The sequence below is a fragment of the Cebus imitator genome, unplaced genomic scaffold (assembly GCF_001604975.1).
Source record: "Cebus imitator isolate Cc_AM_T3 unplaced genomic scaffold, Cebus_imitator-1.0 Scaffold84, whole genome shotgun sequence".
Classification (NCBI taxonomy): domain Eukaryota; kingdom Metazoa; phylum Chordata; class Mammalia; order Primates; family Cebidae; genus Cebus; species Cebus imitator.
The window spans coordinates 4558225-4574961 of NW_016107399.1; the positions used below are offsets into that span (position 1 = coordinate 4558225).

Below are 16737 nucleotides of genomic sequence, written 5' to 3' on the forward strand. Positions count from 1 at the left end.
TTTTTTTTTAACTTTTTTGGTGGTTGCCATAGAATTTGCAGTATATATTTACAGTTGATCCAAATCTAGTTTCAAATAACACTGTAGAACTTTATGGGTAGTGCAGGTACTTTATATTAATAAAATAGTCCTACTCTGTCTTTCCTGTTTTTTATGTCATTACTGTCATTTATTTCACTTACATGTAAGCATATATATATAATCTCTCAATTCTCTTGTTGCTTTATTTTGGATTGATTGGTTATTTTAAATATTGTTTCTCATTCCTCCACCTCATTAGCTTGAAAATTATGTACATTTTGGCTATTCTTTAGTGGTTACCCTAGATATTATAACATGCATCCTTATCATATCAAAGTGTGATGTTAACTGTATTTTTTTGCCCCTTCCCAGACATTTCAAGGATTACATTTTACTTTCACTTCATTTATCCCCTTCCAACTTATATGTCATTATCTTCTTCTTTTTTTTTTTTTGAAATGGAGTCTCATTCTGTTGCCCAGGCTAGAGTGCAGTGGCAGGACCTCGGCTCACTGCAACCTCCGCCTCCTGGGTTCAAGCAGTTCTCCTGCCCTACAGGTGCACACCATCACGCCTGGATATTTTCTGTATTTTTGGTAGAGGCAGGCTTTCACCATGTTGGTCGGGATGGTCTCGAACTCTTGACCTCATGATCTGCCCGCCTCGGCCTCCCAAAGTGCTGGGATTACAGGCATGAACCACTGTGCCCAGCCATCTTCATGTATTTGAATTCAATGTATATTTAAACCTAATAACAATTTGTATTATTGCTATATTCAGTTAACACTTATTGGAGTTTACCCACATATTATCATTTTGTTGCTCTTCATTTCTTCCTGTGCCTCTGATCTTTCATCTGAGTTTTTCTTTTCTTTGAGACAGAGTCTCATTCTTGCCCAGGCTGGAGTGCTGTGGTGAGATCATGGTTCACCGCAGCCTCTACCTCCCCAGCTCAGGTGATCCTCCCATCTTAGCCTCCCAGGTAGCTGGAACTATAGGCATGTGCCACCATGTGCAGCTAATTTTTTGTATTTTTTATAGAGATGGGGTTTCACATGTTGCCTAGGCTGGTCCTGAACTCCTGGGTTCAAGTAATCCTCCCACCTGAGACCTCCCAAAGTTTTGGGAGCTTTATGGGTAGTGCAGGAACTTTATATAAATAAAATAGTCCTAATCTTTCTTGTTTTTTATGTCATTGCTGTCGTTCATCTCACTTACATGTAAGCATATATATATAATCTCTCTCAATTCACGCGTGAACCATGGGGCCCAGCTGTGAGATTTTTCTATCTGAAGAATACTCTATTTTCCTTAGTACAGGTCTTGTTGGTGGCAGATTGCCTCATTTTTGTTCATCTGAAAATTTTCTGTACTTCTCTTGCATTCTTGAAGGATATTGTCATAGGATATAGAATTCTAGGCAATTTCAGTACTTTAAAGATAGCAGTTCATTGTCTTTTTTCATTATTGCTGTTAAGTCAGTTTTTTGATAATCAGTGCAATGTGTCTCTTTTCATCCGGCTCTTTGTTCTTAGTTTTCAGTATTTAACCTTGACATACCTGCATGTCAATTTCTTTTTATTATGCTGTTAAAGTTTTTAAGGCTTCACAAGTCTTCAGCACAATGTTTTCCACTAGTTTGGAAAAGATCTTAGCCATTATCTCTTCAAGGATTGCTTCTGCTCCATTATCTTTCTCTTCTTTTGGGATGCTGATGAATACTCTAGACAGTTTTACTTTATGTTTTATATCTCTAACTCTATTATATGCTGCTTTTTTTGTCTCTTCAAATTTCATTCTGGAGGTTATCTTTTTCAGTTCTTCAGCTATGTCTAATATACACTGTGGTTAACCTCTCACATTGAGTTCTTAGTTCAGTTGTATTTTTAATACTAGAATTTCCATTCAGTTTAAAAAAAATAGTTTTCAGGTTTTTGCTGAAAAATTCCAACACTATCTTTTTGCTCTCTGACCATGGTGAACATGTGTCCGTTAAGTCTGTAGTCTGAAGCCCCTATTATTTATTCTGTTTCTAGTGTCCTGTGGTTTCGCTTGGTTTCATTCATATTGTCTTGTTTCCCTCTTTCCCTGATTATTGTGTGATAGATGTTGCGTTTGCAGAGTGGCTTGTTGAATAATCTGAGGCTTGGGATCTTCCAGAGGTTATTTAGATTTGCTTCTGGCAGGTGGCTGGGAATGCTGGCATTCAGGAGTCATCCTAAGGTGATTGTCAGCTGAGTTACTCTTGGTTTACTCTATCTCCTGGGTGAAGCTCTTCAGGTCCCAATAAAAAAACTAGGAGGTCAATCATTTCCCCTTGTCTTTACCACAGCTACCTTGTGCTATAGCCTCCGTGCTCCCTAGACTCAGGAGGCTTTCAAAAATGCTGATCAAATTCTTGGCCTCTGCTATTGGAATCAGCAAAGGACACCCTGGGAAATGCACTTCAAACATCTGGCTCACCTACCTGGCCATTGTCTTCCTCCATATTCGGGCCTGGTAATTTTTCATCACGTTGGCTTCCTTATGCCTTCAAGCAGATGATTTTACACTGTACAAATTTTCTACTTGTCACGTTACTTAGTCTACCATTAGCAGAAGCAGAAATGCTCTCCTGTCAACTCTTGAGATTCTATCATAGCCACAAATGGCTTTTTAATGCTTCTATGATGGTTATGTTTTTGGCTAGTAAAAGTAATAACTATATTTAGCACCCTTCTCTGCATTTTAAATTTTTTTGCATTTTGCCCAACTGAAAGTTCCCATACTTTTCCCCTTTACTTGGCATCTTATCTCAAGTTATATTAAAGCTGAATGCAAAAAAAAAAAAAAAAAAAGTGTGAACACATTTGCATAGGCAAGGTGAAATTGTTTTCATTCTTCTTACCTTTCTCAAAACCAGTGTAGTTTGTTCGGCCTTCTTGGGAAATAAAAATTAGGAGGTATCATTATATTTAGTAAATTTGGTAAAATTATTCAGTTGAACACATTTAAAAAATGTTGTCATTTAGTTATGTATATGTATGTGTATTTTTTCTATTTTTAAATATGATTCTCATTGGACTTATATATACACATAGTAGATAATTAATAAAAATCTCTAATTTTCTTCAGAAGTGTTTCATGGAAATCATGCTCCTTTTCTGGAGTCATGTATTCTTTTTTGTTTGTTTGTTTTTTGAGATGGAGTCTTGCTCTGTCGCCCAGACTGGAGTGCAATGATGTGATCTCAGCTCACTGCAACCTCTGCCTCCCAGGTTCAAGCAATTCTCCTGCCTCAGCCCCCTGAGTAGCTGGGATTACAGGTTCTTACCATCATGCCCAGCTAATTTTTGTATTTTTGTAGAGACGGGGTTTCACCATGTTGGTCAGGCTGGTCTTGAACTCTTGACCTCAGGTGATCTGCCTGCCTTGGCCTCCCAAAGTATTGGGATTACAGGCGTGAGCTACTGAACCTGGCCTGGAGTCATGTATTCATAGGCTAACTCAAGAAGAAGGGGAAAATGTTAGCTTCTATGTAGAATACCAAATTGCTTGATGTAAGATAAGTAAGTCAATCAACGAAACTAATATCTTAAAAAAATTAGTGATTTTATACATAGAAATATTTCATTTTCTGAACAAGCAAGCAAAACTGTATTAAATTACTGTGAGATTGAGGAGATTAAAGTATGAAATATAGGAATATGTCAAATAGTGAGGTCCATGGAGGATCAAAATTGAGATTGCTTCTATTTTAACTTTTTCATATACATATTCCTCAAAGAGGAAGTACAAAGTAAAATTGAGAAGTTTATAGATGATGCAAAGTTCACCTGAAAAGTAAAAATTCCAAGCCAATGTAAAAGTACTGGAACACCTAAGTCTTATCAATGAACATAAAAGTGGAGAGGACTAAGCATATGATGAAAAGCAAACCAAACTATGTAATTGATATGATTTGGAGGTTTGTCCTCTCGAAATTTCATGTCGAAATGTAATCCCCAATATTGGCGGTGGGGCCTGGTGGGAAGTGTTTGGATCACAAGTGGATCCCTCATGAATGGCGTTGCACCATCCCCTTGGTGATGAGTGAGTTCTCACTCTGGTAGTTCATGCGAGATCTAGTTGTTTAAGAGAGTGTGGTACCTCCCCCAGCCCCTCTCTTGCTCCTGCTCTCAGCCTGTGATGTGCTGTCTCATTTTCTTCTTCCACCATGTTTGTAAGCTTCCTGAGGCTCCCACCACAAGCATATGTTAGCACTATGCGTCATGTAAAGCCTGCAGAACTGTGAGCCAATTAAACCTATTTTCTTTATAAATTACCCAGTCTCAGGTCTGTCTTATTATTTTTTTTGAGTCAGAGTCTTACTGTCTCTCCCAGGGTGGCATGCAGTGGTGCAATCTTGGCTCACTGCAACTGCCGCCTCCTGGATTCAAGTAATTCTTGTGCCTCAGCCTCTGAGGTAGCTGGAATTACAGGTACCCACCTCCATGCCTGGCTAGTTTTTGTATTTTTAGTAGAGATGGGGTTTTACCATGTTGGCCAGGCTGGTCTTGAACTCCTGACCTCAGGTGATCCATCCACTTTGGCCTCCCAAAGTTCTGGGGTTATAGGTGTGAGCAACTGTGCCTGGCCAGGTATTTCTTTGTATGGACTAAATACAAAAATGGACTAATATAGTGATCATGGGCCCCAGCTTTCCATTTATGACCTTGGAAGGCATTTTGGGATCCTTATGGACATGGGTGGAAAGATACTGTAAACAAAGCAGATCTTCCCATGGTGTTTTTGTACCAAAATACTGGGTACAATTCTAATTGCCCACTGCAAGGAAGCTGTGATAGAGCTGAAATGGTTCACAAAATCCCAGGACTTCAAAATGGAGTCAGAATAAAAAGTTTTCAGGTCTTAGGATTTTTTTTCTATCTTTAGTATAGAAAAAATGAAATTAGCCAAGGTGCTGTGAATGAAGACTCCATTGCTATGGTGAGAAAGGGTGTCACATGAGAAAGCAGATACAGAGTGGTGCACCAAATTTGGAATCCAAGAACTGGAGCCACCCTTGAAGATTAAAAGAGGCCACTTTTTTTTTTTTTTTTTTTTTTTTTTTTTTTTTTTTTTTTTTTTTTTTTTTTTTTTTTTTTTTTTTTTTTTTTTTTTTTTTAAAGGCAGAGTCTCACTCTGTTGCCCAGGCTGGAGTGCAATGGCATGATGTCAGCTCATTGCAGTTGGGAATTCTCCCACCTCCTTCTCTCAAGTAGCTGGGACTATAGGTGTGTGCCACCATGGCTGGCTAATTTTTTGTATTTTTAGTAGCAATGGGATTTCACCATGTTGGCCAGGCTGGTCTTCAACTCCTGACCTCAAGTGATCCTCCTGCTTTGGCCTCTCAAAGTGATGAGATTACAGGCGTGAGCCACCACACCCGGAAGGAGGCCATTTTTGACTCAAGTTATTTTGCAGGGGAGTCAATATGGCGTTTGTGATTCTGAGAAGTAATACAAGGGATCCAGGTTACCACCATCGCTTGCTAGGGGGTATATAAATAGTTTACTCATTTTTTCTATCCACATCTATTCTAACAGCCTTCTAACACATTCTCGTCATTGTAGCTAGTGTGATCTTTTCAAAATTCATTTTTCCATTACATAAGGCAATGTTCCACACTTTGGTCTACAAGGCTTTGTGGTTTTATATGATCTGGCTTCAGCCCACCTTTTCGTTGTCATTTTGCCTGTCATTGCTCCTCTTGTCATGTTCCCCCTTGCCATATGGTCTTTGTATGTGCTATTCCTACTTTGCACTTCAAACCTGTATTTCTCTTGTTTGCCAAGCTACCCTGCGTATCCTTCAGATTGCAGAGTAAGCCTCACATCCTCCGGGAGGCCTTCTCTGACCTCCCTGACTCAGTACCATTGTCTACGAGGTTCTATGAGGGCATAGGCTGTGTCTATGTTTGCTAACCACCCAAGGGATAATAGGCACTTAAGAAATATTTTCTGAGTGAATGAAAGTATAAATAGACAAAGGAAGTTGAGAACAGGCAGGCTAACTTTAGCCAACAGACATTTTGCTTATCCACACACAATAGTTACATTTTTTTCTGATGCATCTGGGTGGATGTGTGCCTCACCTTTTCCCCAGTCTGATGTGCCCAGCCTTCACTCGTGTTATCAGCTTGCTTGCGTCTCTTGGTTTAGCTGCATAAGGGCGGTAGATGTACATTGCGGTAGTTGTAGGAAATTCAAGGATTTTTTGACTTTTTACATAAAGGGTCGGCCATATTTCTATCCCACATTTGTTCCTTCTCATTTTTAGAGACTACATTGAGGATTTAGAATGATATCTCCTAGACACCTAGAAAATCGGTGCAGAATCATTTTGGGGTGTTGTTTCTGGTTAAAAATCAGATATTTGTGGGGTCTGACAAATAGTAGGCTGTCAGTGGCTTGCAAAAACCTAACCTTTCAGTCATGGAAGGGGATCTTAAAGGGCTCTTATGACAGTGTATTGGAACTGACCCTGGAAACTAATGAAAGAGTAATCCTCCCTAAATCAGCCCAAAGCTGGTAATCCCCAAGGCCGCATGTTGGTGATTAAAAAAGAAAGGTAGGAGCAGCTGTCTTTTTGTTTAGTTTAATTATGACCCAGTACTTGGGTGAGTGCTAATTTCCTGGTGACACTGGAAGTGGGTGGGAAAAGGTGTTAGGTTTCTTCAGGCCTGCAGGAACTAAATGTGCAGACGTGGATTCTGCCTGGTGTATGTCTAGGGATCCGGCCACAGTTCAGGCGAGCTCAAGCTTGTGAGGTCAGGTTGCATGGCTTTTAATTTCTGCCCTTTAAATTGGAGACAGGGGCCACTGTGTGCCAGAGGACACAGCAGTACTATCAGATGTCAGCTAGACTTAATTAATAGCTCTCTTGCCTCCCTCAACAACTAGCTGCAGGGCAGCTGCTGGGTCTGTGAGATGGAACTTACGCTGTCCAGCAGAAGAGAAACATTTCGCCCTCCTAATCATTTCAGCAGGGTTCCAGTCTGGAGGTCGCAGCATGGGGCATCTCCTTTCCCGGGTCCCTGTTCCCAATATTCAAGTTGGTGTCCGTGGGTGTGTTTACAGCCAGCTTGTGAACTACAGACTGTTCATCAAAATTAATGCCCCTGCTCGTGGTGGACCTGCAACATCATTCCTCCCAACTCTTCTTGTGTTCTCTGTGTGGGAGAATGGTCCTGTCATTTGCCCTGTTGTCCAATTGGACAGCTGAACAGTCATCCTGGGTACCTTCTCCCTTAATAGCCATATCTGGTGATGACCAGTTCCTATGGATTCTACCTTTTAAATAGCTCTCATATCTGCTATGGCCTTTCCCGCGTTGCACCTGCCTCTTCCGCATCCCCATCCTTCTTGAAGATTTCTGCAGCAGTTTCCCTGCCTGTCTGCAGTCCCATTGCTTTCCCACCCAGCTTCCATGCTGGCACCAAAGCATTCTTCTGAAATTGCAAATCTGATTAGTTTGTCAACTTGCTTAAAATTGTTCAGTGTTTCCTAATCACTTATAGCAGTGTTTGCTAAACTTCAATCATGTTCCACCTTTCTTTAAAAAAAATAATTTCAACTTGTATTTTATATTCAGAGGGTACATGTGCAGGTTTGTGACATCATATTTTGCATGGTGCTGAGGTGTGAGGTACGATTGATCCATCACCCAGTTAATGAGCAGAGTAATTGATAGTTTTTCAACCTCTGCCCCCACCTTCCCTTCCTCCCTCCTCCTTTCATCTTTCACCTTTTGTGATTTTCAACTTCACCACCGCAATTGCTTTACAGGTATTTCACACTAGTCTCTTTTTAGTTTTACCTCTTGTCCTAAGTAACCTTCTCCTTAAAGGCATAGGTTTTACATTCTAGTTGCATTTCTCTGCTATAAGTATGATAGTAACAAATGTTATTTCCTTGTGGGAAATACAGAACATTCAAAGCCCTTAATCATTTCCTCTCTAGTCTGATATTCCACTGGCTGAACTTGCTGCTATTTGAATACTCCTGAACTTTTTATGGAATATTCTCCTTTTCCTGGAATATAGTTCTTCCCGGGCGCAAGGCAAACGTCTACTTCAAAACTGAGGTTATGTGTTCCTGCTGTGTGAAGATGTCCCTAGTTCTAGCAGGGAATGGCAGGCTTTCTCTGTTCTGTGCTTCCTTCCAAACTTCCACTGCAGGAAACTTGTTGGTCTCCTCCTAACTGTAAGCTCCCTGAGGTCTGATATACCTGGGACAAAGTAAACACTCAGCGGATGAATGAATGGGTGAAGTGATGCCAGGGAGTTCACCCCTATCCTTGTTATCATGAGCCCCATCTCTAAAATCAGAGGGTGTTTGAGAGATCTCAAATATTTATTTTTAGCTCTTTCTAGCATGTGAAGAAAAAGATACCGCAAAATTAATTGCCTGTGGACAGAGGGCCATTTGTGGCAGATTCTTGAATCTGCATTTTTTTTACTGTTTCCTGTGGACTTCAACATTTCAGATTCCTTCTGATAAGGTGGCCCACATGGGGAAGGTGGGCACCTGCAGGCCTCAAGCTGAGGAGAAAGTCTCAGGTGAGTAGTCTTCCTGCCTGGGCCCCCTCATGACACTTCCACTTGCAAGCTGGAGCTCTCTGTGTAAGCAACTGAAAATGCATCTCAGATGTTTGCATAAATAGCTAGAAGTCTATAGGCATAAAACTCAGCTGTCTAATGTGAGAATCAGACATGCCTGTGCTGGGAGTAAAGTAGTTCTAGACCCTTTTGTGCCTGGCTGTTTGATGCACTCATGTCCATCATTCTTGGAGCCTTCCCAAGTGAAGGCTTTCCTGTACTTCTCTTGCAGTGCTTCATTCAAGCCACAGTTTTACGGGGCTCGGGTTTGCATGACATCTACGTCTCCATCCTCACATTAAATCACCAGGGCATAGCTTCTTCATAGTCTTCATAGATGGGGAATTGTCAGTATTTTTTTTTTTAATTGCATTGATTTTTTTGCGGGGGGATGTCTGTGTCTTGGTTTTAGTTGATTGGACACTTTGTTGAAAGTGCAGCATTCCCAGAACCTGAGAAGAAGCATGTAACATTTGACTTAAAACATAATCGTTTTATTATTCCTTATTGAAAAATGTTTTCTGATTTCTGAATGGGAAGTTATCTTTTAATGTTTTCACATTTGGACTATCTCAAATACAGCAAAGGTGTGTAATTTTTTTTTTTTCAGAGATAAGATCTTGCTTTGTTGCTCAGGCTGGAGTATAGTGGTACAATCATGGCTTACTTTAACTTCCAACTACTGAGCTCAAGGGATCCTTTCCATTCAGCCTCTCAGGTAGCTGGGACTACAGGTATGCACCACTATAAATAGCTAATTTCTCTTTAATTTTTTATAGAGACAAGGTCTCACTATGTTGTCCATGCTGGTCTTGAATTCCTCAAGTGATCCTCCTGCCTTGGCCTCCCAAAATGTTTAGATCACAAGGGTGAGCCACTGTGCCTGGCTCTCAAATATTTAAAAATAAAAATGTTCTTGAAAAAAATGTTTATGAAATATCAGTTTTCTCTTAAAAATGCCTCAATAAATATGATGCCTCTAAATGTAATTAAATAATTTTTCTTAATATCAGTTTTTGCCTCATTACACCTTGATACATTAAATAACTCACTACTAATATTCCCACTATGCTGCCCATAATTGTTAGGGTCCAGTAGAGGCCAGAGCCTACTCCTCATGTCTGTAAGGAGTCATCAGCAAGACTCTCAACTGCCTTGATTTCCCGGGAAACTCCTTGCAAAGCTGCTGTTATGTTGATTTGATTGTCAAGGATGAAGGTGCAACACTGTGTTCCCAAAAGGACACAGGTGCCACCTTGGGCAGCCGTTGATATGTCTAGCGCCATCGGTTCTGCAGTACCACCTTCCTGGTTTGATCAACCTCATCTGTCAACAGAAGGAGGGCGACTCAGGTGTAATTCAAGGCTCGAGCAGTGTGATCTGTTTGGGCTGTAACTTGCATTTCCACAGTTATGGCACCTGCTCTAGGGATGCGTAATGCTAAGGGGTAGAGCCACCAGTGGCCTGGCTGCACTCACAAAAACTGAGAATGCGGTGCCTCCCAGTTATGTGGGCGTCTGGGTAATGTGGGAATAACACTGGCAAGCACATAAGCCCCCCTCTAGGTACTGCAGCCCGTCCAATTCACTGGCAAATATGACCATCCTGTGTCTTCATAGACCTATAAATTTCCAGGGGCCACAAAGTCCATTGAGGCCCAGCAGTGATGAGGTTGCCTATTCCACTGTGGGGTGGTTACCCACCATAGCCTGCACAAATATAACATATGTTGGTGTGGTGACATATATTTGTGCAGGCTGTGGCAGTAAGCACCCCACGGTGACGTTGCCCCAATGCTGCTCTATACATTGTGGTACGTGTGGTGGGGGCACCACATATTCTCCCACTAACCAGCCCTATCCATCATAGTCGCTATGGGTCAGCCGGGGGTGGGCATGCTATGGGTTTTGTGGCATCCTATATCCAAAGCTTGTTGTGTTCCAAACGTCGGCCATGCCAAGTCTCTAACCATGTCCTGTTTTCTATAGAAGCTGGATGTGTGTGCCCGGGCAAGCCGTCCACAGCTGCTGCTGGAAGGGCGGTGCAGATCCAACAGTTGGAAACATGGGTGACCTCCGTGTGGTTGCAGGCCTAGTCCACGGTGCTGCTGGAGCATATCAACCTATGGTTGAAATGATAAAGCAAGCACAGGTACTAACAGGGGTAAATCATGCCCTTCAGGCAACATGCAAGCCCACTTTTCATTTCTGGATAACAATGCAGCTACCTAGCCCAGAAGCTCTAGGCATTGGCACCACACATTCTCAGCTCCCCATGGTTCCTTTGGATCCTGTATCTATGCCAAAGTCACTGGGTAGCTCATAATAGGCCACACAGATAATACATGTGAACCCCGGAGGAGGGTTTCTCCCCAAGCTGTTCTCCTATGGATGATCAGTCACGGAAGCCATATATTAAATACCTAAGGAGTGAAATGTAAATCATACTGTAGGTCCTCCTTTTGGGGGTTACAATAGCTAACCATTGGCAATGGGGTGCTTGGAGGGCCGATGGCCAAAGCCAGGTTTTTTATTCCCCTGCCTTTAGGGACATTGTGGCAGGCAACAATGGGTTATCTTTCATCCCCATACCTGGTCGAAGAAGGTCATCCTTGGTGTGTTTCTGTAACTGGATGGGGGCCCATGGCCTGGCACATGATACATAGTGATGTCCTTTTGGTGGACCGTTTCCCATAGGTTTTGCCACATGGTCTGGCCCCAAATGGGCCGGTGGTCAACTAGCCAATTCTGTAACTTCTAGGGAGTTAACCACAAGGTCAGGCCTTGATAAGCTGCCCAGCTATCCTTGTAGATTTCCATAGGTGTCTCCTCCTTGGTGATCACCATCCACACTGCCCTGAGTTCAGCCCATTGACTACTTTGTCTACACCCAGTATCAAACCATATGGTATCAGTACTAGGCTGGACTGCGAGAATGGTCCAGGCAGCAGTAGCACCCTGGCTGGACCCATCCATATACCATGCCCCATCAGGATTGGGGAGGTGCCCTTCTTTAAACGGTGATGATTCAGGGTTTAAGAGTGCCTCAGGCTGACCCATGGCTTTATCTTGCATCAAGACTGCACGTTCCAAGACTTCTTGTAATTCTTCTGCTAACGGGCTCATCCTCAGGGTGCTCCGCTGTTCTGTTTGCTAAGGTGGATGTCTGTGTTGTCCCAGTCTGGGGGGTGGTTACCCTTGAATGTCATTCACATGAAGCAGTCTGTCCTGTCACACTCTCACAAACCTGAAGGGCTCCATATGCAGCTGCCAGTTGCTTCTTTATCAGTAAATACCAGAGATCAGCTCCCTTTCAAAGTTGGAAACAAAAGTCTACTGGTGTTCTTAAGTGTTCCATGCGCTGACGTAGGCCCCAGCCTCCCGAGTAGCTGGGATTACAGGTGCCCACCACCATGCCAGGCTAATTTCTTATTTTTATTTTTAGTAGAGACAGGGTTTTGCCATGTTGGCCAGGCTGGTTTCGAACTCCTGACCTCAAGGAATCCACCCTCCTTGGCTTCCCAAAGTGCTGGGATTACAGACGTGAGCCACTGTGCCTGGCTGAGTCATTCCTTTCCTAACTGTTCCCTGGTTCATTGAATATTGGACAAGTCCTTTTTTCCTTTCTTTCTTGTTTTTTTCATCTATCTTATGGAGATAATTAGGATCTCCTGGTTTTCTCATTGTGTCACTGAATGAATGAATTCCTGGACATAGAAGGGTTAAAATGATGCTATCTGTTTGGATTCCCTGGGTTAAAAAATGGCTTTAGTAGTCATTGTCTAGATACCTGTGGTCTTCAAGTTACTCACCCATAAAATGGATATAATTTTACCATTTACCTTATAAGATTGTTATAAATAAGATGTGAATATGATTAGCGTGTTTTATTATTGTCAACGCTACTTCTAAAAATGCAGCGTAAGAAAACAATCATAGATGTTCCTAAATATTTATCTGGAATTTAATTGTTTAAAATTATAAAAAAAGAAAAATACTAAATAATAATATTAGGTTGGTTAAATAAAACATGGCTCATTTACAAGATGGGATAATTTGCAAATGTCAAAATAATGTAGACAAGTATTTGGTGACATGAGAAAATATTCTTTATATATTGTTAAATTTAAAAATTAGATTGCAAAATCTTGTGTTTTATTTACTCATAGGGCTAAAAAGCAGTCATTTTATTCACTTAAAAAAATTGTTTAAAAACATTTTATTTTCAGGCCGGGTGCTGTGGCTCATGCCTGTAATCCCAGCATTTTAGGGGGCCGAGGCAGATGAATCACTTGAGGTGAGGAGTTCAAGAGCAGCCTGGCCAACATGGTGAAACCCTATTTCTAATAAAAATTACAAAAATTAGCCAGGTGTGGTGGTGAGTACCTGTAATTCCAGCTACTTGAGAGGCTGAGGCAGGAGAATTGCTTGAACCTGTGAGGTGAAGGTTGCAGTGAGCCAAGATCACACCACTGCACTCCAGCCTGGGTGACAGAGTGAGAATCTGTCTCCAAAAATAAAGATAATAATAATAATAATAATTTTTAATGTTATGGGTACATAGCAGGTATATATATTTATGGGGCACATGAGATATTTTGACATAGGAATGTAATGCACAATAATCACAAGAGGGTAAATGGGGTATCCATCACTTCAATCAAATATTTGTCATTTCTTTGTGGTTGTAAACATTTCAATTATACTCTTTTAGTTATTTAAAAATATACAATAAATTATTGTGACTGTAGTCACTCTTTTGTGCTATCAAATACTAGATTTTATTCATTCTAATTATATTTTTGTACCCATTAACCATCTCCACTTTCTACCACTCTCCCACTGCACTTCCCAGCCTTTGGTAATTTGCATTCTACTCTCTGAGTTTAATTGTTTTAATTTTAACTCCCATACATTAGTGAGAACATGTAAAATTTGTCTTTCTGTGCCCGGCTTAGTTCAATTAACATAATGACCTCCAGTTCCATTCATGTTGTTGCAAGTGACAGGCTTTCATTCTTTTTTATGGCTGAATAGTACTCCATTGTGTATATGAACCAGATTTTCTTTATACATTTGTCTGTTAATGGATACTTAGGGTGCTTCCAGATTTTGGCTATTGTGAATAGTGCTGCAATAAACAGGGGAGTGTAGGTATGTCTTAAATATACTGATTTCCTTTATTTGGGGGTATATACCTAGAAGTGAGATTGCTGGATCATATGGTAGTTCTATTTTTAGTTTTTTGAGGAACCACCATACTGTTCTCCATAGTGGTTGCACTAATTTATATTCAAACCAACAGTGTGTATGGGTTCCCTTTTATCCACATCCTCCCCAGCTTTTGCTATTGCCTGTATTTTAGATAAAAGTCATTTTATCTAGCGTGAGATGATATCTCATTGTAGTTTTCATTTTCATTTCTCTGATGGTCAGTGGTGTAGAGCACTTTTTATATACCCATTCACAATTTGCATATCTTCTGAGAAATGTCTGTTCAGATCTTTTGCCTATTTTAAAATCAGATTATTAGATTTTTTTCCAGTTGAGTTTTTTGAGCTCCTGATATACTCTGGGTATTAATCCCTTGTCAGGTTGATGGTTTGCAAATATTTTCTCCTATTCTGTGGGTTGTCACTTCACTTTGTTGATAGTTTCCTTCGCTATGCAGAAGCTTTTTATTAATAACTTGATGTGGTCTCCTTTGTCTATTTTTGCTTTGGTTGTCTGTGGTTTTGTGGTATTACTCAAGAAGTCTTTGCTCAGACTAATGTCCTGGAGAGTTTCCCCTATGTTTTCTGTTGGTATTAATAGTTTCATAGTTTGAGGTCCTAGATTTAAGTCTTTAGTCCATTTTGATTTGATTTTTGTATGTGGGGTGAGATGGGGTTTAGTTTCATTCTTCTGCATAGGGATATTCAATTTACCAGCATTATTTATTTATTTATCATAAGATTCATCTCTATTGACCCCCAATTTTTATTTTTTAATTTTTTTTCTTTCCAACTTTTATTTTAGGCCTAAGTGGTACATGTGCAGGTTTGTTAAATGGGTAAATTGCATGTTTCAGGGTTTGGTGTACAGCTAATTTTGTCACCTAGGCAATTAGCATAATACCTGATAGTAGTTTGTCAATCCTCACCCTCCTCCCACCCTCCATTCTCAAGTAGGCCCCAATGTCTATCATTCCCTTCTTTGTATCCATGTGTATGCAGCATTTAGCTCTCTCTTATAAGTGAGGACAGGCAGTATCTGATTTTCTGTTCCTGTGTAAATTCACTTAGGATAATGACCATCTATGTTGCTGCAAAAGACATGATCTCATTCTTTCTTATGGCTGTGTAGTATTTCATGGTGTATATGCACTGCATTTTCTTTATCCAGTCCACTATTGTTGGGAATCCAGGTTGATTCCATGTCTTTGCTGTTGTGAATAGTGTGTGGTGAACATTGGTGTGCATGTGTCTTTATGGAGAAATGCTTTATGTTTCTTTTAGTATAAACACAATAATGAAATTGCTGGGTGTAGTGCTGGTTCTGTTTTAATTATTTGAGAAATCTCCAGACTTTTTTCCACAGTGGCTGCACTAATTTGCATTCCCACCAGCAGTGTATAAACATTCTCTTTTCTCCTCAGCCTCACCAGCATCTGTTACTTTTTGAGTTTTTAGTAGTAGCCATTCAGACTGGTGTGAGATTGTAACTAATTGTGGTTTTGATTTGCATTTCTCTAATAATTAGTGATATTGAACATTTTTTTCATAAGCTTTTTGGCTGCTTGTATGTCTTTTTTGAGAAGTGTCTGTTCATTTCCTTCGCCTGTTTTTTAATAAAGTTTTTTTTTTTGCTTGTTGATTTATTTAAGTACTTTATAAATGCTGGATATTAGACCTTTTTTAAAAGCATACTTTGCAAATTACTTTCTCCCATTCTGTAGGTTGCCTGTGTACCCTATCGTTAGTTTTTGTTTGTTTGTTTGTTTGTTTTGCTGTGCAGGACCTCTGAAGTTTAATTAGGTCCCACTTTCAATATTTTTTTTTCTTTTTTCCGAGACAGGGTCTTGCTATTGTCACCCAAGCTGGAGTGCAGTGGCATGACCTTGGCTCACTGCAACTTCCACTGCCCAGGCTCAAGTGGTCCTCCTCCCTCAACCTTCTGAGCAGCTGAGACTAAGACATGTACCACCATGCCCAGCTCATTTTTGTATTTTTTGTAGAGATGGAGTTTTGCCATGTTGGCCAGGCTGGTCTCAACTTCCTCTGCTCAAATGATCCACCTGCCTTGGGCTCCTAAAGTTGTGGGATTACAGCTGTGAGCCACTGGACCTGGCCAATTTTTGTTTTCATCGCAATTGCTTTTGACATCTTCATCATGAAGTCTTTGACAGGGCCAGTGCATAGAATAATATTTCCTAGGTTTTCTTCCAGGGTTTTTATAGTTTTAGGTTTTACATTTAAGTCTTTAGTCCACCTTGAGTTGATTTTTATATTTGATGATAAATAGACGTCCAGTTTCAATCTTCTGCATACTGAGAAGATTGAGATAACTAGCCAGTTATCTCTATACCGTTTATTGAATAGGACGTCCTTTCTCCATTGCTTGTTATTGTCAGCTTTGTTGAAGATCAGATGGTTGTAGGTGTATGTCTTTTTTTGGGTTTTCTAACCTGTACCAGTGATCTCTATGCCTACTTTTGTACCAATACCATGCTATTGCAGTTACTGTTGTAGCCTTGTAGTATAGTTTAAAGTTGAGTTGTTTGATGACTCAAGCATAGTTCTTTTTGCTTAGGATTGCTTTGGCTATTTGGGCTCCTTTTTGGTCCCAAATGAATTTTAAAATGATATTTTCAAAATCTGTAAAAAATGCTGGTATTTTTATAGGAATAGTATTGAATCTGTAAATTGCTTTGGGCAGTATGGCCATCTTAACAATATTGATTCTTTCTATTTATGAGCATAGAATGTTTTTCCATTTGTTGCTGTCATCTTTGTTTTTGTTTTTTTTTTTTTAGCAGTGTTTCTGCTTGTTCTTATTGTTGTGATCATTCACATCCCTTGTTAGCCATATTCCTAGGTGTTTTAGTCTTTTGTGTGT

General features: G+C 40.4%; 1 protein-coding gene across 1 annotated transcript in view; it reads right to left on the reverse strand.

Annotated features, from left to right (window-relative positions):
- The window catches only part of LOC108308270 (peptidyl-prolyl cis-trans isomerase A-like), an 8764-nt gene extending 1363 nt beyond the window's left edge, over positions 1-7401 (reverse strand). The window contains exon 1 of the mRNA XM_037740518.1: positions 7284-7401. Within this exon, the coding sequence (XP_037596446.1) occupies positions 7284-7401 (118 nt within the window). The remainder of the gene's footprint in view (positions 1-7283) is intronic.
- Between the last annotated feature and the right edge of the window lie 9336 nt (positions 7402-16737).